At 38.3% G+C, this 24,742-nt stretch overlaps 1 protein-coding gene and 1 long non-coding RNA gene across 3 annotated transcripts; one reads left to right on the top strand and one right to left on the bottom strand.

Annotated features, from left to right (window-relative positions):
• Positions 1–6,664: 6,664 nt before the first annotated feature.
• On the top strand, positions 6,665–7,783 carry LOC149690963 (uncharacterized protein F54H12.2-like). Its single transcript, XM_089869445.1, has 2 exons — positions 6,665–7,147; positions 7,481–7,783. Exons 1-2 carry the CDS (start codon positions 6,665–6,667, stop codon positions 7,781–7,783), a joined length of 786 nt encoding a protein of 261 aa, XP_089725571.1.
• Positions 7,784–16,193: 8,410 nt separating this feature from the next.
• LOC149690962 (uncharacterized) lies at positions 16,194–18,494 on the bottom strand. Of its 2 annotated transcripts, none has more exons than XR_016383557.1 (2): positions 18,448–18,494; positions 16,194–18,367 (listed from the first exon to the last, which is right to left on the bottom strand). It is a non-coding gene; the product is annotated as an uncharacterized LOC149690962 (long non-coding RNA). The 2 variants fall into 2 exon arrangements; XR_016383556.1 differs by having other exon boundaries at positions 16,194–18,362.
• Positions 18,495–24,742: the final 6,248 nt, after the last annotated feature.

The raw sequence follows: 24,742 nt of genomic DNA, 5'->3' as shown, positions 1-24,742 counted from the left end.
ATGCCATTTTTTAAAACTCAAATAATAGAATTTTTATTTTGCCTTTCATAATTTCTCTATTAGGTGATAAAATGATCTTCAAAAAGCTGCGATATCAAATTATGAATGGTTTTAGCATTTTTCAAATATTATAATTTTTATTAAGCGCTATTATTGCTATTTTAGAGGAAACTTTCCATATATTTCTATGTAAATATTGTAATAATATTGTAAAATATAATGTTTACCAAAAGTTCTACCGCTTAAAATGTTAAAAATCAATTTCTATTTATGTAAAAAGGCGGATCTCTGTCCGTTTTTCCTTCCAAGGGTTTTTATCCTACTGGGTACCATAGGAGCACGGATAAAGAATTCGCGTGAGGAAATTTGTTTTCACGCAACTCCCCTATTTCTGACGACAGCTTATTCTATATAATCTGATTCAGCTTGGGTTGTCAGCACGCGCAAAGCCTGGTCTCTGTGTAACGTAGCTTTGTGCGTGATGACAAGAGACGAAGAAAATAATGATTCTCTGGATTTAAAATATCCGCGAGTTTTAGCTCAAATGTATGGGCGGAAATTCTAGTAGGCTTCGAAAAAAGTTGAAGTGCCTCGACTGTCGAGTGTCGACTTCATAGTCGAGCCAGTGACTTTTAAAATATCAAGTAATAGTAATTTAGACTATTAGAGAAGGATGTTAGAGTTAGTATTATAAATATTTATTACGTTTCTAAATCTTTTGGGAGTCTCAAGAAATAATTTTCGCTATTTTAAATAGCACAACGTTCCTTGATAATGTTTGAAGGACCCACCAATTGATTACAAACGACTATGCACGTATTTGAAACTAAAGCCTACAGGTCCGTGCATTTGAGATAAAAATCTCGCGGATATTTATAATCCTTTTTTTTCTTCGTCTCTTGTCAGCACGCACAAAGCTACATAAAATAGAGACCTAGCTTGGCGCGTGCCAACAACCGAAGCTGAAAATAGAGTATATACAGAATAAGCTGCTGTCGGAGATAGGGGAGTTGCCTATCCTATAGCGTGAAAACAAATTTCCTCGCGCGCATTCTTTATCCAAACCAGAAGGTTGAAATTTAGCAAAGAGTTTCCTGAGACCCCGTGAATGGTATGAGTAATTCTAAAACTCCCACAAGTGTTCTTTCAGTGGTTAAACTTATTTTTCCCTTGAAATGAATGAAAGTCAATGAATTAATTAGAAATAGTCCAACACCTGATCTATTGCACTACCGGATTGCTGAAGTGTTTCGGATTATATTGATAATGTATTTTTTCTATGATGGGAATAATTATCGGGGGGTTTTTCACTTTTCTCGGATAGGGTTAACAACCGAGGATTTTGTCTGGGGATGGGGGATTTTTTACAATTTCAGTAATGGGAGATTATGCCTGGGGTTCTTTGTCTTGGAAGTGTTTAGTCCGTATACCCGTGTGAATCGATATAACCTAAAAGCAATTTTTCAGTTCTAATATGTAAATCGAGATATTGAACAGGTTTTGAACACACTACCAGCTGTTTATACGTCAATCAATCCTGTATCGCATTTTTTGCATAAGTTAATAAACCGTCGTAAGTATACTAATACAGAAATTAGTACTGGAAGACCAGTAAATCAAACCCATGTTCTACAATGCACTATTTGTTACTCAAATTTCTAAGACACCACTAATCTAAGACATCGAGTTTTTTTTTACATTGGGACTTTCAATTTAAATCTTAAGGACGTCTAGTAAAAGTCAGACACTTTTAGGCTTAACATCTATAATACCATTCGTTATAATTTGAAAATATTCAAGATGTATTTTTTTCCAAGTATTCATGATGCATTTTTCTCTATATATTCATGAAGAACTGTTTTTCAAATATTCATGATGGATTTTTTCTTAGTTATCATGATTGATTTTTCTAAATTTTCATGATTAAATTCTTGAAAATATTCATGATTAAATTCTTGAAAATATTCATGATGAGATTCTTAAAAATGTTCATGATCAAATTTTCAAAAATATTCATGATTAAATTTTTCCAAATATTCATGATAAAATTCCTGAATATTTTCATTAGTGAATAAACGTAAATCGTAACATCATATCCAACGTAGGCAGGCACTTGTTTACCGTGATTATACACTTTGGCGTGGTTGATGAATTAAGTGCTTGCCATGCTGCAAGCTTAAAAAACAAGGCTGCCTACCTACTCGGAAATAAAATACAAAAGGTATTTATTTCTCGTTTCATGGAGCCCAGCCTCTATTATTATTATTATTATTATTATTATAATGTTGATGACTATGTAAATTCCAGTGAACTACTTATATTGTTTTTTATATACACATTAAAAATCCATTTCATTCATTTTTGAAGACTACTTTTTTAAATACAACGTTCTATAATTAACCTTAGATTTAACAAAAAATATATGGCATTCTAAAATTTAAAGAGATAGTTGTCTAATTTCAAAAGTGGTGGAAAAATTAACCTTCCAGACAAAAGGAGAAGTATTCGAATATCAATATTTTCATGTCATTAGGACAAGTGAGTCTTTTTAATTTAAATAATATAATAATTCGAACCATTATCTTCGGAGATTACCATCCATTTCACAATGAGAATTAATATTCGCATCCTTCTTCAAGAATTTGTCGTTGTTACATTCTTCTCTAATTCATGTCATCGTGAATCTTCATTCCCGATTCTCCGCTACATTTCCATGGTATACACGTCACCTATTCTGCAAACTGGAGTTCTGCCACGATATTTATTCTCCAAGCACTCAAAACATTTCTTAACAAAATCCAAACTAAACATTTTTATACCGAAAAGACACCCAATCATTATTTACCGAAAAGACACAAAAACATTAATCATCGAAAACCCACTCACCCGTAAGCTACACAAAATATTTTTTCTTTAAGAGCTTAAAACATTTACTACAGAAAAGCCACAGAAGAATTCAACCCAAAACGCAAACTTCGCGCATTATAGAATATTTGGAAAATTTTTAATGTCGAAAATCCTTCCACTTTACCAATCACAACTTGCTTATTATTCCAAATTCACAGACTTAACACTACCCTGCACACAAATCCAAAATTTCTACTTTCCAAAGCGCCATCCAAAACCTTTATTTCTAAGTTGGAACCCTATTGTCCTTTTAAAATCGAGACCCTATTGGCAATTAACTAATAAATCGCCACATCACTGAACGTAATTCTTAAAACCTCATCTCTATAATTTCAGAGTAAAACTATGCTATGGCTTGAACATCCTGTTTTTCTGATCGTAATGTTTTACTACTGAGCTAAGTTGATATAGAACAAATAAATAATCGTTAGGCTTATTTGCTATTGTTTTGAACGTCACGTTTTTTGTCATAACTTTTGATTTTCTGAACCGATTTACAATTTGAAAACAGTTTCGGATTCTACGTGACAAGACGCGTGCAACGATAGAATTATTGATCCATTTGAAGCATTATTTCGTAACGTCATTATCGGGGGCTTTCTATTTCCGCTATGGCTAACGCCCTATTAGCGCCACAGTGTCATTTGTAATTTTAAAATAATCTTGAGAAGGCAACCTATCTAGAAAGTCCTATTTTGTTACTCTAGCTCAAATAGGAACAAAATGGCAGCCAAATGAAAATGTCCAGAAACTTTTGTCGGGGACTGTACCAACAGCTAGTCCAAAGGTACAATAACGTTTCTCGAGAAATCGTGCCGGATCCGACCGAAAAATGGATTGATATGTTCCCCCTTAAATATAAGGGGAGAGCAAAGAAGGTTTTAACTCAGTTGCAATCGCTTGGCGAAACCTTAAGGTGGTCGAAAGAAGGAAGAGTTTTTGTAAACGGACGAGAGATCAAAAATTCTGATATAGCGCAGTTAGTATACCATTACATTACCCCCTTAAAGAAATACCCGAAGGCTGGAGCGATTTTCATAACATTGTAAAAGAAATTGAGGGGCCAAAAGCCACCGTCTCTCCCGAAACAGTCCCCATCCTTCCCCCTCCTCCTCTCCTTCATCATCTCACTTCCCCGCCGAAACGAACGCCCTTAAAGAGACGGCTAAGAAATTACAATAAAGAAAATTCAAGCGGGCCTCGTTACGTTACGAAAAGGAAATCTTCTTCTATAATACCAAAATGGCTGAGCTTCAACCCAACAACACCGAAAAATTAAAAGCCATATACTATGACCCATCAAACCCCGCTTCGTTTTTAGGAATAGACGCTTTACATCGAGCAGTTAAAGATGATGGTATATCGAAAGCGGAAGTAATTTCGTTTTTGGAAAGTTCCACCCCGTATACTTTGCATAAAACGGCTCGTAAAAAGTTTAAGAGACGCCAAATTATAGTTCACAATATCGGTGACTTGTACCAAATAGACTTGGTTGACATGCGATCCTTGGCCAAAGATAATGATAACTATACGTTTCTATTGACGTGCATAGATTGTTTTAGTAGAAAACTATGGGTCGTGCCTTTACTACGTAAGACGGGAAAAGAAGTTGTTAGAGCCTTAGCTCTTATATTCAAAGACCAAATACCGATTAGAATAGAAACGGATAAAGGGAAGGAATTTTTGAATTCCTCGGTCAGAAAATTTCTCAAAGAAAAGGGGGTTAAATTCTTTTCGACCGAGAAAGACGTTCACCACGCCCCCATTGTAGAAAGAGTGAATAGAACGCTAAAGTCTCGTATGTTTAAACTGTTTACCCATCTCCATACTAGAAGGTATATCGACCACCTGCGAGATATAGTGACGGCATATAACGGCGCTTGGCATAGTACTATTAAGATGACGCCAAACAATGTTAAGCCAACAAATATATTAGAAGTGTATAGAAATATTTACGGGACTGAAAACAAAGGGCAGAAAAAACGCCCTCCCCCTGAATAAAAGTGGGTGATTACGTCAGGGTTAGCAAAGTAAAAATGGTTTTTGAAAAGGGTTACGAAGCCAATTACTCCACCGAAGTTTTCCAAGTTGATTTTATCGGAACTGCCCGTGATCCAGTGATTTACAAGTTAAAGGATCTGGAAGGAAACCCTATAAGTGGCGTGTTTTATCGCGAAGAGGTTCAGAAAACGGTTAAACCTGAAAGTTTCAACATTGAAAAAATCATAAAGCGGCGAAAAAGGCGTGGAAAATTGGAGTTATTAGTATCTTGGGAAGGTTACCCGAAAACCCAAACCTCTTGGGTTCGTGGAGAAGGTGTCGAATCAATCGTTTTACCTAACCCTACCAAGTAACGTCAACGGCTCGTTATTTCCCGATAATACCAGGGCGCATTACTGTACCAAACTACCTAATCCTATTCATTTAAATGGAAAATGGGAAGTGGCTCTGGTAGATATATTGTATACGTCTACTTTTTACAACGTGCCAAGGCCTAAGGAAGAACGTGATGTTAGTTTTCATAACGTTTCCAGATATGGGAGCAAATATACCGTGCGGGAAGTAGTCGAAGGCAAGAAAAGAGAGAGAAAAAGTAAAGACGCTAGGAGGGAAACCATAGTTGCGCCCGACGTTCCCCCGGGGTTTTACAAGTCTATAGAGCATTTAATAAACGTCATAAATAATTCGTTTGACAAAAATGGCCCAAAATTGCGGCTGATTTACGATAACGTAACAGGGCACGTTACTATAGCCCAATCTGAAAAATTATTGAAACCTTATTTAAAATTCGAAAAAACCGTTGCCGAAATTCTAGGATACGATGAAGCTAGCGAATGTATCAGTCGTAGCGAAAGGCCCTCTAATTTGAATTACCACGTTCCGGACCAGTTATTCATCTATTTAAATATCGCTAGTGATCAGATTGTAGGCGATCATTCGGTTCCTTTACTGCGGATCGTTTCGGTTGATGCCAAGAAACCATACGGGTCTCAAATATTTCAAACCTTTGCCAATCCTCATTACGTACCCGTTGGTAAAAATTACTTTGATATCATCGAAGTTAATATAAGGAATAGTTTGGGGGAACCGGCGCCATTTGAATACGGGAGCTTAACGGTTAAACTACACTTGCGATGCCTAAGCCCGACGTCTTAGAACGGAGACAATGTTGCTACAAGCAATATTACAATAATCAAGCGGGAACCGGAGGGTATTATATAGGGAATAACCCTTATTTGAAAGGGCACGGATTTGGGAGTTTTTTTAGCGGATTGGTAAGGTTTGTTAGGCCTTTGCTTACAAGCGGTGCCAAATTTCTCGGCAGAAAAGCCGTTAGTACTGGGACCAAAATTTTCAGTGACGTATTATAGGGCAAGGATATTAAAGAGGCTGCTAAGAAAAGAGTAACGGAAACTTTACATGATATTAGAACACAGCATGGGGGAGGGGGGAAACGTCGGAGACGTAAAAAACCCTTGAAACGAAAACGGGCTCAAAGTAAAAAAGGTGTAAAACGGGCGACTACCAGGAAAATAAAACCAGTTAGCCGTCGTATATCCTACAGGTCAAGACGACACGATATATTCTCCTAAACATGTTTCAAGCGACAATATCTGAGCTGGATTTTTTCGAATCTGTCCCGATTCAAACATCGGTAGAATCGGCCAAATGTTTGCTATCGACCTATTTCGGTTTTGGATGGAGACTCTCAGATTGAATTTTACGTTCCTGGAAATGGCGAAGAATATCTCTAACTATGCTTTACGTTCGAGCTAAAATAGTACATACGGACGGCACCGATATCGATGACACAGATAACGTAGGGCCCGTCAACAATTTTTTACATTCGCTCTGGGATACGGTGGAAGTAACCGCCAATGATACGCCTATTTCATCTTCAAGCGGAAACTACGCCTTCAAAGCCTACCTAGAAACATTGCTAAACTATGGCGGAGACGCTAAAAAATCTCATTTAACTTCTTCTTTATGGCATAAAGACACGGCTGGGAAAATGTCTTCTGCAACTGAAAACCAGGGACATCTTGTTAGAAATGAGTTAGCAAAGGGATCAAAACAGATTGAAATGTACGGGGCCTTACACGCTGATATGTTTAACGTTTCAAAATTCATACCCAATGGCGTCAGCCTTAGAGTCAGGATGACCCGAAATAAACCAGGTTTTGTTTTGCTCGGAGCTCCTCCCCCAGGCGGCATATGGTACAAACACGAAATACTCGAAGTAGGTTTATATATTCGTAAAGTGAGAGTAGCCCCTCGAGTAATGCTAGCTCTAGAATCGGCTTGGACTAAAGCCACGGCTAAATATCCATTCACAAGGACAGAAGTGAAAGTTTTAACCATTTCGGCAAATATTCAAAAAACTACTATAGATAACGTATATTTGGGGGTCTAACCAAACAGATTAACAGCGGGTTTAGTAACTCATAACTCGTATAACGGCAAATTGAGTTGGAACCCTTTTGACTTCCAAAACTTTAACGTGAATTATGTTAATCCGATTATCGGTTCGGAACAAGTACTCGCTAAGCCTTTGCGACCAAATTTCAAAAAGGGTCTTTACGCTAGATCATATTTTTCTCTGTTTACCGGATCTGGTACTCATTACAAAGACGACGGTAACGAAATATCTATGAAGGAGTATCCCAAAGGCTATACGCTTTACTGTTTTGATTTGACTCAAGATGGTACGGCGTCAGATATAAATCATTACAACCCTATACGACAGGGACAATTACGACTTGAACTCGGGTTCGAAGAACCGGTTCCCGAAACGCTGAGCTTGATCGTTTATTCAGAGTTTCAAAGTTTAATGCACATAGATCATAATAGAACCGTCGTTGTAGATTCGCCATGAACGCTTCAACCATAAGAAGGGTTTTGAGACACACCCGAGGATTCATGGGCGTATACCCGCGTGATATTCTAGCCAAATATATCCTTCGATATCCGGCTTCCACTGTTATAAATCTAGATAATCACAAAGGAAACGGTAGTCATTGGATTTGCCTCTATATCGATGGGAATAAACAATGTTATTATTTTGATTCCTTGGGCTTGGGTCCCTTGACAGAAGATATTAAAACATTTATGAAAGAAAATTCTACGAAAATAAACTATAATAGGAGTGCTTTGCAGCCCCCCACCAGTTCCGCTTGCGGTATATACTGCGTTGTATACATTTTGCACAGAACGAGAAGAAGAAGCACAAACCTGTTTTTCAAGAAATTTAAGAGGGATCCGTGGATGAATGACGTCATCATTTCCAACCTCTATAAGAGAACCACGCCCCCCTCGGAATTCTCGTATCCAATCCCGACTCGGTATTAGTCCACGTCCGGGCCTCATAGTTTCCAGCCTCTATAAGAGAAGCCCAACGGTCGTTTGAGGTTTCATATTCGACCACTGTTCGATTTTGCACGGTCATACATAGACTCGCCGCTAGTTATTATTATTATAATGAAGTCCGCCGTTATTGAGTTAGAATACCTGAACGGGTGCACTCGTAGTGACGGCACTAAAGACCTCATCGTTAAAGAACTGGCCATAACGACCATCGAGGCAAAGCCTTCAACCGTTTCCTGGACATTCGCGCCACCCTACAATAAATCTCACGTGGCGATTTCAAAACAACGCCAGAACCAATGGGTCTCACGTAATCTACACCAGCTGGACTGGATTGCTGGCCTAACCTCTTACAGCAAAATCGACGAATGCCTCGCCGCTGCTCTTCAGGGGGTCGATTTGATCTTCTCCAAGGGCGATTCCAAAGTCGCCTTTCTATCGGACCGCCTTAACAGAACGGTTCATGACTTGAACGATTTCAAGTGCCCGAAAGCCACCACCGAGGACATTTCTTCTCTCCCCGTACGTTGCTTGTACTCACATCCAGTCGGTGAGCACCGAACAGCCTGCGCCTTTGACAAGGCTTTAATTTACGCCTTATGGGCATATTCTAACAAAGCCGAAATTAATATTTCGTGCAATCTTGATACACTTAACGAATTTTATATGTAAAAAATAAATAAATGTCTTTTTCCCCTTAAAATGATTTTATTTTTTCAACATACACATATTACAGTTTTAAACAGGGCCTATTTTTTCTAGCTAGGAGAGTGAACGTGTCTAAACACGTATTGCAAGGATCCGTTATTCGGGGTTTGTTGTTAAGGATTTATTGGGCCTCATTTCTAATAAAACCGAGATGATGTAACCTTGACACGCTTTAGTTATAGTATGCAAGTCTAGACACGGATTATTTTTACAGGGGCCTCTTTTGTTTGGTTTTGTCGAGGGGCCCTAGGTCTTGTTAGAGTTTAGTTTTTATGGAGTTCCGGTTATAGGTTGGGTTCTAGTTAAAGTTTAGTTTAGTTTTTGCTGTGGGGGAAGGAGAGGGCCTCATTTCTAATAAAACCAAGATGATGTAACCTTGACACAGTTAAAGAATTTTAGTTATAGTATGCAAGTCTAGACACGGATTATTTTTACGGGGGCCTCTTTTGTTTCGTTTTGTCGAGGGGCCCTAGGTCTTGTTAGAGTTTAGTTTTTATGGAGTTCCGGTTATAGGTTGGGTTCTAGTTAAAGTTTAGTTTAGTTTTTGCTGTGGGGGAAGGAAGGAGTGGGCGAACAGGTCTGGACATGAATTATTTGAGCCGCTAGGGGGTGTACATGTTTTTATATAAGCAAACGGGAAAGGCCGTTGGGCTTCATAACCCAGTATGAACGTCGAGGCGAAAAGACGTGAAAGTTTCTCTCGCTGGGAAGCCCCTTATACAAATCCCAGAGATTTAGCTAGAGACGGATTTTTTTATTTATATACGTATGGTACCGATACCGTAGAGTGTTATTTTTGTCACGGTATATTAAACGGTTGGAAACCTCGAGAATCTGTGCACGAAGAACACAAACGGCATTTTCCAAGTTGTCCCTTCATCCGCGGACTTCCAACAAACAACGTACCGATCGAAGACGACAAGGGTCACGACGTTCCACCCACCGCCCGCTCTGATTATATGGAGTTTCGCATTCCAAAGTCTGTCATTCAAAAGGCAATTTTGGATACCTACGTCAAAGAAATTTTCAGCGACCCCAAGAACCGCGATATGCTAAATAGGACATGAATTCGGAAAAGGCCCGTTTAAAAAATTTCCAATCGTGGACGTCGCTTTACGTTGATACCGCCGAACTAGCGCGAGACGGGTTTTATTTAGACCGTAGAGATACCTACAGATGTTTCTTTTGCCACGGTACTCTTCAAGTATGGACAGCCTCGGAATCGGTACACGATAAACATAGACAATTGCACCCCGACTGTCCATTCATTTTCGGGCAAAAAACGCTAGTCCAGACGGACCATACCTTCAGATGTTTCTTTGGCCACGGTACTCTTCATGTATGGGCAACCCCGGAATCGGTACGCGATAAACATAGAAAATTGTACCCCGACTGTCCATTCATTCTCGGGCAACAAACACTCAATGTGCCTATCGAATCATACGTTACTTCGGAAAACGAGGACTATATCTTCCATATCAAGAAAAGACGAAGCTAAAAGACTTTTACAATGGTGAAAAAAAAAGTTACTTTTTGCCCTTTAATCGTAATATATAAAATACCTTACCAGGATCGTTTGAACTATTATTATATCGATAAATTGCATTTTAACGAGCGCATCCGTAATATTAATACTTTACTTGAAAAAATACTTTGTGTAAATATATAAATAAACCTTGGTAAAAAATTTTCAATGTTTCTTGCTTGATAACATACATAGCGCAAAAGTAAAAATTCGGGAGAGATTTACTAGAGAGAGGGAAAGTACATTTCAGTACGGAGTTGACCAAAGGCGAGAGATCGCGCGCAGGCTCGTACATGTATCGGAGAGAACCTAGCTAGAGAGGAGGAATTCAGTACTACGCGGGAGAGGCCAGATTGCGCGCGGCTTGTAGCTAGAGAGAGAGAGAGAGATGGTAAAAGATCCCCCGCATTGACAGCGCTTTCGCCAGTATGGTGCTCGGGGCGAAAGAGAAAGTGAGAGAGAGAGGCGGCGTAAAAAAAATACAGTGGCGGGAAAGGAGCTGGGGTAAAGAGAGAGACGGGAATGGAGCGGGGGTAAAGAGACGGCGAAATAAAGAGATGGTGAAAGTCAGCGAAATAAAGAGACGGTGAAAGTCAGTGAGGGAGAACAAAAAGTACCACCCCCTCCGGGGGCGGAATTGAAGGGGGCAAAAAGTACCGGGGGGCCAAAAAAATTTGACCCACCCTACGCGGGTATCGAGGATGGGGAAAAAATTCATCCCCCCCTGCGCTGCCCGCTGATATCGAGTCTTACTACTCTCTAACAGGCATAAACAGTTTGTGCGCGGGTACTATTATAAGAGTAGCAACTTTTAAATACCTAGGGCTCTGGATTGACGAGCAGTTATCTTGGCAGAACCAAATAGAATACGTTGTCAAAAAAGTATATACCCGAATGTGGGTTCTGAGGCCTTTACAGAATCATTTGGACACCGAAACTTTGAAAATTCTATATAATGCCTCTATTAAACCCCTGATCCAGTACGGTAACATCTTTACGAATTCCTCTAAACCTAACCTTGCGAAACTATCTGCCCTGCATAACAAATGCGCCAAACTTATCTCTAAACAAAACAAACGTTCATCAGCCACAGAAGCCAGAAACATCGCAAAAATTACCTCACCGTTATACAATTTCTATCACGACCTATTAATTTTTATGTTCAAAGAGAAACAGAAATATCTCCCCAATCACATAACAAGCTGGTTTACAGTGTGTAACTCTACGGGGAGGACCAGGGACAATGTACATAACTTGTTTAACGAAACTTTTAGCTCATCCTTCAGGGAGAAAAGTGCAAAATTCCAGGGCATAAAACTCTGGAATAATCTAGATATCCCCACTAAAAGTATCACCTCAATTAACCTTTTTAAAAACGCCGTGAGTGAACACCTAAAGAATCAACTCCTTTATTTAATCTAATTTAATAAGGACATCATTGTAAACAAGAAGCCTTTCTTAATGATTGTTCCTATGAATAAAGCCTTTTTATTATTATTATTATTATTATTAACATCACTGTCAACGACGTTGAAGCTGTATTATGGATATACGTTTTTGGAAACATATTAGCTATCGCATAGTTCTTATTAGAAATCTTTCGTAACTTTCATTGCAACTGATAGTTCAATAAATTTCTCGGTGTAGTATTGACAGAAAATTTTCTATTAACTTAATTTTGTAGTGAACATTAAAGTAATAATGTACTTCATAATATTTAAATTATGTAAATTGAAGATAAAAATATTTTATTAAAAGATCAAAGTGTTTTTGAAGTTATCTGAGTGAACATTTTGCCCAGCTTGGTTCACAACTCGCGAAGGTTGGTCAAAAAGGAAAGGCTGGGTTATTTATTGTTCGTTAGCTGGGTTATTTATTGTTCGTTAGCTGGGTTATTTATTGTTCGTTAGGTTAAGTATGGTTAGTTTTAATTTGGTGGGTTACGTTGACAAATCTAATCTCACTGACTCGCTAATTGCTATTGGTAAGCCATCCCGTAGTCCATAAGCCTCTGTTAAAGCACGTCCTAGTAAATTCATTGCGATAGCAAAAGCAGGATGCATGGCAACACAGAGAGGCCAGAAAAGTAGTTAACCCACCGAAATATGGAGAGTTAATTAGGTCATTCAAGTGTGCCGCCAGCCTTCTAGCGCGCTAGACCCGCGCGTGTATACTCGCGTGTGTCTAGAGTGGGGGAACACCGGTTTTTTATCCGGGGGGGTTTCTTTGAGTTCGTTTATTGGTCGAGGGTGGGGGTCGCCAATTGATTAGGTCTTTTTTAACTGGTTAAGGGGCGTGAACTTCTTTAGTCGTGACGTAATGGCCAGATTTAGATAAGAGGGTGTTAGCTTATGCGACGTATGTTAGACATCTGTTAACGTCTCGAATTTCACTGGAGACGGTTTTCTCTACGCCTACATGTTATCCGCTACTCGGTCATTGCGCTAGAAAGATCAGAAAATTGACTGAACAAGATGTCGCCAATAGTTTTAAAGGTATTGACTGACAACGTAATCTTTAACTGTAAAAATTTACTTTAATAGTACGATTACATATACATTAAACGCATAAATAATAAATGAAAAATACAGAAAATAAGATATAATTGAAAAATACATAAAAGTTGTTTACGGGAAGAATTGAGGAAATTAGGGACTCTCGATAGTATCTACGAGGAATATTTATCCTTTTTATTTCCCGGTAGTCGTTAATGTAATCTATTCTATAACCGTCAATTGATTAGGTCTTTGTTAATTGTTTAGGGGTTTTTAGGACGTGTCTGTACTTGTCTTTAGTCGTGACGTAATCGCCAGACTTAAATAAGAGTTTGTTTGATAAGAGAGCGATCTCTCTTTATCTCGGTTATTCGACGAACGCCTTGAAGAGAGCAGTGACTTCCGAGGGAGATCTTACAAAATGCGTTATATAGTGACGTATCAACGATTCAAAGGGCGCGAGGATTTCCAATATATGGTCGCGTATCTTTTAGATCAATGCGCTATGTATACAATATGTTTCGAACACCGAGTATCTGAAAGTGGGAAAATCGCTCGTGTTACGAAGAAATGCCCGATGTTTAAAGATAGAGAGCCTCAAGAAAAAGATATCGAGTATCAGAATCAGGTGGAAATTTTGAAACGATTCATATTACCTAGAAGTACCATTATTTTGGAGGAATTAGATGATGGACTTTTATTTACCCGATTGGGTCACGGTATAAATCAACCAAGAGCCAAAGCCCCGGAAACGGATTCACCGGCGCCATTGTGTTTAGAAGAAAAAGCCGAATTTTACGGAAATGACTTTATAAAATACATACAGGAACAAATGAGTAAATTCGGTACTCCCGATAGTTTTTATCATGAACATTTACCCGTTTTATTTCCAAGTATATGTTAATGTAATCTTCTTTAAAAGGTAGGAAGCGATTAAGGTTGCTCTCGGTGTAGTGGTTAGCGCGTTTGTTCGCCAATCAATAGATCGCGAGATCGAACCCCGCTCTAACCATCACATCGAGTTCAACCTTTTATTTCTAAATAAAATTGGATAACGTGTAAATCCTCATTCATTTTTAAATAAAATATCAATTATGTCGGTCAATTCTTTTTTCGTTACTCTGTTAAGTGATAAAACTGATGAATATCCCGATAATTCACAATCGTCTTTCACGGTCAAATTAGGTAAACCAATTATTCTTTCAAACGAATGGGAAATTGGTTTATCGGAAATATTAACACCGAAAATTTCAACCGTAATAGACAATACCTGTAACTCTTTCGAAATACAGGTACCTGAACGATATTTAACGAATGATGGCTGGGACGTTAGAAGAGTGGAGTTAATACCGCAAAAGTACGAAGGTTCGAAAGATAAAAATGGAAACGCCGTATTTTTTTCAATGCAGAATAAACTGGTGCGTGACTTAACCGTTCAGCTTGAAAAACAGAATTTTCCCGTGAAAATACAGGTTATAGATATGTCAGTCCCGACTGGGCCTCCTATCAAGAGAGTTAAATTATCAGTCGATGCCGGTCACCAGGCCAGGCTAGCTCCTGGCCCTCTGGCTCAGGTTTTAGGATTCGAAACGGACGAGTACATTACTGGGGAATACATTTGTCCCATTCCATTGTCTCAACAAGCTAGAAATATTACGATAAACTACACCAATAATTATATCGAGATAAAATTGAAAAAAACTTTAAAACTTCAAAATCGTATGGTAACGGTAAAGATTCCTGAGGGACCCTATAGCGTCGACGCCCTATTGGAAGCTATGAATACACAGAAAAAAATGTGTTAGGAAATTGAACACAATCCCTGAACATCTTCATGCAACACTCTCCTATACATGTTCAAAAATGAGAACATGTTCAAATAGAAATCTGTTCTTTTTCTAATGCATTCAAGCCATTTTGTGTTTGATTTTGAACGTGTTTTTATTTAAGTGCTCTGCCTCTGAACATGTTAATTATGCAGAAAATGTGTTCAGGAGCTGAACACAATCCCTGAACACCTTCATGCGACTCTTTCTACTATACATGTTCAAAAATGAGCACATGTTCAAGTGAAAATATGTTCACTTTCTAATGTGTTCAAGACGATTTTTGTTTCGGTTTTGAACGTCTTTTACGTGTTAAGCATACACTCTAAGAAAATGGGGCGCGTTTTAACACCTTTAAAAGTAGTTTGGGGCCAAATTTGACATCATTACAGGTGTTCATTTACACCCCTGAAAGGGTTTAATAACACTTATGGAGCAATTGGTGCTATAAAATGGTGCAACAGAGGTGCAGTTTAACACCTTTTTAACTCTTATATCGAACTAAAACTTAATTTTTACTCTCACATGAGTGTTGTGCAATTCTTTAAAGGGTGCGGCATAGCACCTTTCAGAGTGTCGCATAACACCTTTCAGAGTGTCGCATAACACCTTTCAAAGTGTCGCATATCACCTTTCAGAGTGTCTCATAACACCTTAAAGAGTGGGTGATTTATTAGCAATCAGTGCTATATTCACAGCAAGGTTCCACTTTGAGTTAAATTAAGAGGAAAGTTCTTACATGCAGAACTATACCGCTTTAAGCAATGCTTGCAGGGCCGGATTAAGAGGGGGCGAGGGGGCACTGGCCCCCGGGCGCAAGTCTTTTGGGGGCGCATAGAGTTAAACTATTCCCTCTTAGGGACATTTGCTGTTCTGTTTTTTCCGACTAAAGGGGGCGGCCCCCGGTGCAAAATTGCTTAATCCGGCCCTGAATGCTAGTTCTAGCATTCAGTGTGAAACTGCATAAAAGTTGGTAATTTTTACCGACTTAATAGCCTCTGAAAAAGGCAGAAAGTTTTTAATTACTATAAATTCATCGGGTATTAAGTTGGTTTTGGAGGCCATAATATCCAAGCAGTAGATATAAACGTTCTTGTTAAATTTAATAATCTCTTTTCACTAAGAATTTTTCGAGCACCAGAAACGCGTTTGACCTAATCTACTCTACAATATTTAAAAAAAAATTCATTTTCTACTCTAATGATTCTCAAAATAAAGATAAGACATGTCACAAAAGTTGGCGTCTGTAGTCGCCCTACTAACATAGTCTCGTTTTTTTGTGTCGCACAATACTTTTAAGAGTATCGCTTAACACTTTCAAGAGTGCAGTAGCGTTGCTAGGGTTTGAAATTTGGGGGGGTGGGGGGGTTTAAGTTTATTATTCGTATATTAAAGATTTACAAACTTTTATTAATAAAGAGTACGGAACCGATCAGTTAGTGACTATGAGACAATTGTGGATGAAAGAATTTCACTCGTCTTTTATAAGTTCAGTTTCCGTTTGCTTTTAGTCCCCACTACTGTTTGATATTGAAATTCATCTCTACAAAGATGAAACTGAACGAAATTATCATAATAATTTTTTACACTATATTGCTACAAAATTTTAGGGGATACGAGCAATTTTTTAGTAGAATTTACGGATTATTTTAAGGGGGCTAACTTTGAAATTTTAGGGGCGCTAAAGCCCCCAAAAAGACTTAGCGACCCCACTGCAAGAGTGTCGCGTGACGCTTTTAAGAGTGTCACCTAACACGTTTCAGAGTGTCGCCTAACACGTTTAGCAGTGTTTTACAAAAGTACAATACCCTCTGATTACGAATTTCTTTGTTAATTTTATTTAAAGGATAAAAATATATTCTTTCATGAATATCATCTTTAAAAAATGCTTAACAATCAAGTTTTTCAATAATTTTTTACTGTTTGTATTGACTTTAATATTAAAACATTAATGAAAATGAAAGACCTTAGGGACCGTCCATAAACTACGTCACGCGAAAAAAAGCATTTTCTGACCCCCCCGTCCCCCCAGATCACGCTTCGTCACGCTTTTCTCAGACCCCTCCCCTAAAAACCACGTCACATTTCTTTAACCACCCCCTCTGCACTATGATTTGTCTTAATTTACAAATTTAATTTGATTAATTTCTTAAGTGATATGCCGCTCTCGCAGAAATATTTTGCTCGGCTGAAAATTCAAAGTTCTCTTCCGTTTTAAGCTTTTTCCCTCTGATTGACCTTTAGAATTTTAATGTCTGGATGTGCTTTTTATAAGCTTAAAAAAAGTTCCATAAAGCTTAGTTAAAGGGGCACACTTTTTAGGTTTCGACACTGTCACCGAAAACAGATTAATCGAGCTTGAAATTTCGAAAATTTCCCAAAGAATCGAAACCATTTCAATCGGCAGGGGGATTTGATTAATCCTCAAAAATAATAGGAGCGAATAAACAGAGACATAAGAGAGTTTACGCTGTTTATTTTAAATGCGCTATACAAAGGTGTAAATAGTAGAAAATTGCTTAAATTTTCTACTATCTAAGCGATGATGGAATAACAATTTTGGTAAATTATTGTAACGGTGGACTATGGAATGTTGTCTTTCTTCTTCTATAACATAAGAGAGCCAATCGGCCACTTACTGACTTCGTAACAAAATCAATGCTAAATGTGACATCACGCATTGAAGAACCCCTCCCTCCCCCTTGTCACGGACCGTCACAAATTTAGAAACCCTCTCCCCCCATAAGACTGTGACGTAGTTTATGGACGGTCCCTTATTTAAGAAACCCGCAGTACTATAATTTTCCATTTTTAATTTCAAAACGGTTTTAAAAAGTTTTATTTTACACCGAATTTACACCTTAAATTGGCCCCACAAAAACTCAAGGTAATAAAACTCTCTTTGGGTGTTTTTAAGGTGTAAAAAAAGTGTTTTCTTAAATTACACTTCCCTTTCTTAGAGTGTACGAACATGTTAAGTACAGTCGCCGCAATTAAAAACTTTCTCTCTCGCGACGTCTTGTTTCAACAATAAGCCGCAAATTATTGATCTGATACAATTGATAAAAAAAACTTATCGTATATTGTTGTTTTAATAAAGATTTGCGGCTTATTGTTGAAACAAGACGTCGCGAGAAAAAAGGTTTTAATTGCGGCGACTGTACCTCTCTCATTCTAGAGTCCAAGAGAGATATGTACGAGAATTTCTTACTTGTAATTAATAATTAATAGGTATTACTGTACTGAGGTTTAAGTTATTTTGCTAGTAAAAGGATTATTAAGTATTGAAATATATTTTTGTCTTGTAATAGTTACTTAAAACTTACCCACAAAAAGGATTACACCTTTAATATTCTGAAGGGCCAAGGCTTAAAAATCCTGCCCAAAACTTATGTGCTGTTACTTTCGGGATCGGTTTTCTTATTAGCACATTAGCAGCAGTAAAGGTTGCAGACGAATTTTAGGGAATATTAAAATTTCCCAAACATAAGTAAATGCAATTGCAAAAATGCTTTGTCAGAGAGTTCGTCTCATCGTCTGCGCTTTGCCAAGAAACGTTTTCAAGGCGTATAGTTAAATTAAATTCGCATTCCAAATATTTATTATTTAAAAATATGCTTACCAGTCTGGTGATTATTTTAGAGGGGTCTAAGTTTGAAATTTGGGGGGGGGGAATAGGGGGCTTTACCCCCCCCCCCGAAAAAAAGGCCTAGCGACGCCACTGAATCATTGAATTGTATAATTACTTTATGTTTAAATTCATTCCTGGGCGACAAAGAAAAACCATGGATATAAAGAATGCGCGTGAGGAAATAGGTTTTCACGCTATATGATAAGCAACTTCCTATCTCCGACGGGACCTTATTCGGTGTATACTCTGTTCCAGCTTTAGTCGTCAGCACGCACAAAGCTACGTTACATAGAGATCTAGCTTAGAGTGTGCTGAGAACCAAAGCTGGAACAGAGTATATATCGAATAAGCTTCGACGAAGTACGCCTTCAACTACAAGGTTTACAGAACATGAAAACAAATGATCGCGTTCGCTGTTCCTAAATTTTTAATGCGTTCATTGTGAAAGTGTTAAGATTTTGTGTTCAACTGTTACAATTTTTCCAAATAGAAACAAAAATTAGAAGTTGAACGCCAAAATTAAGCGAAGTGTTCAATAAATTACACTTTTTCATCACTTAAACATATCAAGAAACCAAAATCTGATTTTTGAACACAAAAATGTGTTCAAATCATTAACACACTTTTTTCTGTGTAGAGCGATACCCGAAGCTCATCAATCTCGGTTTAATTTCTCATTAAACGATAACGGTACCGTTCGAATAACGACTGATAAGGAGTGCACCGTGCTTTTTAGAGGCGTTCGTAACAAATTAGGTTCTATGTTAGGATTCGGTGACCAAACTAATCGTCTATTAGGGTCTGCAAACGCCAACTTCAAACCGGATTTAGTCAGTCAATATTTATACGTTTACACTGATCTGATATACCCCCAGTTTATAGGCTCTGGTTTCAAACCTCTAATACGCGTCATTCCCACTAAAAACGATACGTCGGAGAAAATTATCACATACGATACTATAGACTATTATCCTATAAGATCCAACGAAATTGAAACTATCAAAATTGATATTAGAGACGAAGCCGACGCTCCTATATCCTTTATATCGGATCGCATCATTATCAAAATTCACTTTAGACGACATGTCTCGACCTAATAGGTACGTGTCCTATTATCAGGATCAGTTCCTTGGATCTCCACCAGGTGTATTAGTGCAGAAAGGATTTGGTTTGGGAGGCATTTTTAGAGCTTTGATGAGAATGTTAACTCCTCTAGCGAAACCGATAGCTAAGAGCGTGGGTAAAGAAGCTTTAGGACTTGGTGGAAGGTTTATTCAAGATTTAAGCGCTGGAGAAGAACCCAAGAGAGCGTTCAAAAGGAATCTAAAAATAGCCGGCTCAAATTTAATTCATAAAGCGGGTGATAGTCTGGCTAATTCTCAGTACGGGTCTGGTATTCGACGGAAACGTCAGAAGATACGCAAGAAGAAAAGTAGATCAAAGGCCGATTTTTTATCATAAAACAAGATGGCCCAATTCGAAGGGATGATGGGGGAATTAGACCTATTCGCGACACCCCCTTTGAACGCTAATATTATAACTATTAGCGACGAAAGTTATCAACCTTTAAGTTCCGTAACGGATAGTGGACCTTTGGAATTTTTTGTCCCTGGCACGAGCGAACATTATATCGACCTTTCTAAAACTAGGTTAAGGCTGAAGGTCAGGGTGCTTCATTTGTACGGCACCGAAGTACCAGCCGCTGAAACCAAAGTAGCTCCGGTTAATCTTTTACACGCCGCCCTCTTTTCCCAAATAGACGTCTTTTTAGGAAACACGAGCGTTCAGTCCCCTAACCAAGGAGCCCCTTATATCGCTTATCTCGAGAATTTATTAAATTACGGTATAGATGCTAAAGAAAGCCAACTAAATCTAGGGTTGTATTATAAGGATAATCCGATCGATCCCGATTCCGCCTGGGTGGCAGCCAATAAAAATCTTACTACCAATGGGATATTAAGAAGAGCCGAGAGAGCCAAGGTATCGAGTACGATAGATTTATACGCCCCGTTACACGTTGATATTTGTCGCTTAAATCGTTTCCTATTGAATAATGTAGACGTTAGATTTAGGCTTATTCGATCCAAACCAGAGTTTTGCGTAATATCGAAAGAAGCCGCTGATAAGAAATATAAAGTGGTTATCGATAATGCCTCATTGTACGTTAAAAGACTAAAAATAAATCCCGAAATAATGTTAGCCCACGCTACGGTATTAGAGCAAACCAGCGCCATCTATCCTTTGAATCAAACAGTCGTGAAAACCTTTTCAATTCCAGCTGGAATGAACGACGTTAATCGAGAAAACGTCTTCTTAGGTAAAATACCTCAAAGAGTAATCATAGGTCTAGTTCGAACCTCGGCCTTTAATGGTAATCATTCTTTAAACCCCTTTAATTTTGAAACCTTTGATCTTAATTACCTATCCGTCAACGTCGGTACCGATACCTATCCTTCGGAAGCCTTTACGCCTGATTACGAAAACAATCTATACACTCGAGAGTACATGTCGTTATTCACCTCTCTAAACACATACAGAAAAAACAAGGGAAATTTTATCACGTACGAAGAGTACAAAAAAGGTTACGCTTTGTATTGCCTAGATTTAAGCCCGGATGAAAATGCGGGGGCTAGTCATCTTTCTTTGCCCCGACAAGGAAATCTACGTATCAATATGAAATTTAAAAACAATTTACCACACAATGTCACGTGCATAATTTATTCCGAATTTGAAAATTCTATCATGATAACTAGGGATCGCTCGGTGTTATTTAATCCCGAGTAAAAAGGCTCGCGCGCAGGCTCGTACATGTATCGGAGAGAACCTAGCTAGAGAGGAGGAATTCAGTACTACGCGGGAGAGGCCAGATTGCGCGCGGCTTGTAGCTAGAGAGAGAGAGAGATGGTAAAAGATCCCCCGCATTGACAGCGCTTTCGCCAGTATGGTGCTCGGGGCGAAAGAGAAAGTGAGAGAGAGAGGCGGCGTAAAAAAAATACAGTGGCGGGAAAGGAGCTGGGGTAAAGAGAGAGGGGGTAAAGAGAGAGACGGGAATGGAGCGGGGGTAAAGAGATGGCGAAATAAAGAGATGGTGAAAGTCAGCGAAATAAAGAGACGGTGAAAGTCAGTGAGGGGGAACAAAAAGTACCACCCCCTCCGGGGGCGGAATTGAAGGGGGCAAAAAGTACCGGGGGGCCAAAAAAATTTGACCCACCCTACGCGGGTATCGAGGATGGGGAAAAAATTCATCCCCCCCTGCGCTGCCCGCTGATATCGAGTCTTACTACTCTCTAACAGGCATAAACAGTTTGTGCGCGGGTACTATTATAAGAGTAGAAACTTTTAAATACCTAGGGCTCTGGATTGACGAGCAGTTATCTTGGCAGAACCAAATAGAATACGTTGTCAAAAAAGTAAATACCCGAATGTGGGTTCTGAGGCCTTTACAGAATCATTTGGACACCGAAACTTTGAAAATTCTATATAATGCCTCTATTAAACCCCTGATCCAGTACGGTAACATCTTTACGAATTCCTCTAAACCTAACCTTGCGAAACTATCTGCCCTACATAACAAATGCGCCAAACTTATCTCTAAACAAAACAAACGTTAATCAGCCACAGAAGCCAGAAACATCGCAAAAATTACCTCACCGTTATACAATTTCTATCACGACCTATTAATTTTTATGTTCAAAGAGAAACAGAAATATCTCCCCAATCACATAACAAGCTGGTTTACAGTGTGTAACTCTACGGGGAGGACCAGGGACAATGTACATAACTTCTTTAACGAAACTTTTAGCTCATCCTTCAGGGAGAAAAGTGCAAAATTCCAGGGCATAAAACTCTGGAATAATCTAGATATCCCCACTAAAAGTATCACCTCAATTAACCTTTTTAAAAACGCCGTGAGTGAACACCTAAAGAATCAACTCCTTTATTTAATCTAATTTAGTAAGGACATCATTGTAAACAAGAAGCCTTTCTTAATGATTGTTCCTATGAATAAAGCCTTTTTATTATTATTATTATTATTATTAACATCACTGTCAACGACGTTGAAGCTGTATTATGGATATACGTTTTTGGAAACATATTAGCTATCGCATAGTTCTTATTAGAAATCTTTCGTAACTTTCATTGCAACTGATAGTTCAATAAATTTCTCGGTGTAGTATTGACAGAAAATTTTCTATTAACTTAATTTTGTAGTGAACATTAAAGTAATAATGTACTTCATAATATTTAAATTATGTAAATTGAAGATAAAAATATTTTATTAAAAGATCAAAGTGTTTTTGAAGTTATCTGAGTGAACATTCTGCCCAGCTTGGTTCACAACTCGCGAAGGTTGGTCAAAAAGGAAAGGCTGGGTTATTTATTGTTCGTTAGCTGGGTTATTTATTGTTCGTTAGCTGGGTTATTTATTGTTCGTTAGGTTAAGTATGGTTAGTTTTAATTTGGTGGGTTACGTTGACAAATCTAATCTCACTGACTCGCTAATTGCTATTGGTAAGCCATCCCGTAGTCCATAAGCCTCTGTTAAAGCACGTCCTAGTAAATTCATTGCGATAGCAAAAGCAGGATGCATGGCAACACAGAGAGGCCAGAAAAGTAGTTAACCCACCGAAATATGGAGAGTTAATTAGGTCATTCAAGTGTGCCGCCAGCCTTCTAGCGCGCTAGACCCGCGCGTGTATACTCGCGTGTGTCTAGAGTGGGGGAACACCGGTTTTTTATCCGGGGGGGTTTCTTTGAGTTCGTTTATTGGTCGAGGGTGGGGGTCGCCAATTGATTAGGTCTTTTTTAACTGGTTAAGGGGCGTGAACTTCTTTAGTCGTGACGTAATGGCCAGATTTAGATAAGAGGGTGTTAGCTTATGCGACGTATGTTAGACATCTGTTAACGTCTCGAATTTCACTGGAGACGGTTTTCTCTACGCCTACATGTTATCCGCTACTCGGTCATTGCGCTAGAAAGATCAGAAAATTGACTGAACAAGATGTCGCCAATAGTTTTAAAGGTATTGACTGACAACGTAATCTTTAACTGTAAAAATTTACTTTAATTGTACGATTACATATACATTAAATGCATAAATAATAAATAATAAATGAAAAATACAGAAAATAAGATATAATTGAAAAATACATAAAAGTTGTTTACGGGAAGAATTGAGGAAATTAGGGACTCTCGATAGTATCTACGAGGAATATTTATCCTTTTTATTTCCCGGTAGTCGTTAATGTAATCTATTCTATAACCGTCAATTGATTAGGTCTTTGTTAATTGTTTAGGGGTTTTTAGGACGTGTCTGTACTTGTCTTTAGTCGTGACGTAATCGCCAGACTTAAATAAGAGTTTGTTTGATAAGAGAGCGATCTCTCTTTATCTCGGTTATTCGACGAACGCCTTGAAGAGAGCAGTGACTTCCGAGGGAGATCTTACAAAATGCGTTATATAGTGACGTATCAACGATTCAAAGGGCGCGAGGATTTCCAATATATGGTCGCGTATCTTTTAGATCAATGCGCTATGTATACAATATGTTTCGAACACCGAGTATCTGAAAGTGGGAAAATCGCTCGTGTTACGAAGAAATGCCCGATGTTTAAAGATAGAGAGCCTCAAGAAAAAGATATCGAGTATCAGAATCAGGTGGAAATTTTGAAACGATTCATATTACCTAGAAGTACCATTATTTTGGAGGAATTAGATGATGGACTTTTATTTACCCGATTGGGTCACGGTATAAATCAACCAAGAGCCAAAGCCCCGGAAACGGATTCACCGGCGCCATTGTGTTTAGAAGAAAAAGCCGAATTTTACGGAAATGACTTTATAAAATACATACAGGAACAAATGAGTAAATTCGGTACTCCCGATAGTTTTTATCATGAACATTTACCCGTTTTATTTCCAAGTATATGTTAATGTAATCTTCTTTAAAAGGTAGGAAGCGATTAAGGTTGCTCTCGGTGTAGTGGTTAGCGCGTTTGTTCGCCAATCAATAGATCGCGAGATCGAACCCCGCTCTAACCATCACATCGAGTTCAACCTTTTATTTCTAAATAAAATTGGATAACGTGTAAATCCTCATTCATTTTTAATTAAAATATCAATTATGTCGGTCAATTCTTTTTTCGTTACTCTGTTAAGTGATAAAACTGATGAATATCCCGATAATTCACAATCGTCTTTCACGGTCAAATTAGGTAAACCAATTATTCTTTCAAACGAATGGGAAATTGGTTTATCGGAAATATTAACACCGAAAATTTCAACC

Source organism: Phalangium opilio, unplaced genomic scaffold (genome assembly GCF_054372755.1).
Source record: "Phalangium opilio isolate 3A_F unplaced genomic scaffold, DU_Popi_V2 ptg000026l_1, whole genome shotgun sequence".
NCBI classification, from domain to species: Eukaryota; Metazoa; Arthropoda; class Arachnida; order Opiliones; family Phalangiidae; genus Phalangium; species Phalangium opilio.
The sequence above is the reverse complement of the archived record's forward strand: the minus strand, read 5'-3'. Positions and strand labels throughout refer to the sequence as shown.

Coding starts and splice junctions, on each gene's coding strand:
- LOC149690963 (XM_089869445.1), top strand. CDS start 6,665: ATGCTTTACGTTCGAGCTAAAATAGTACATACGGACGGCACCGATATC. Junction 7,148..7,480: donor ACAAACACGAAATACTCGAA/GTAGGTTTATAT, acceptor AATTTCAAAAAG/GGTCTTTACGCTAGATCATA.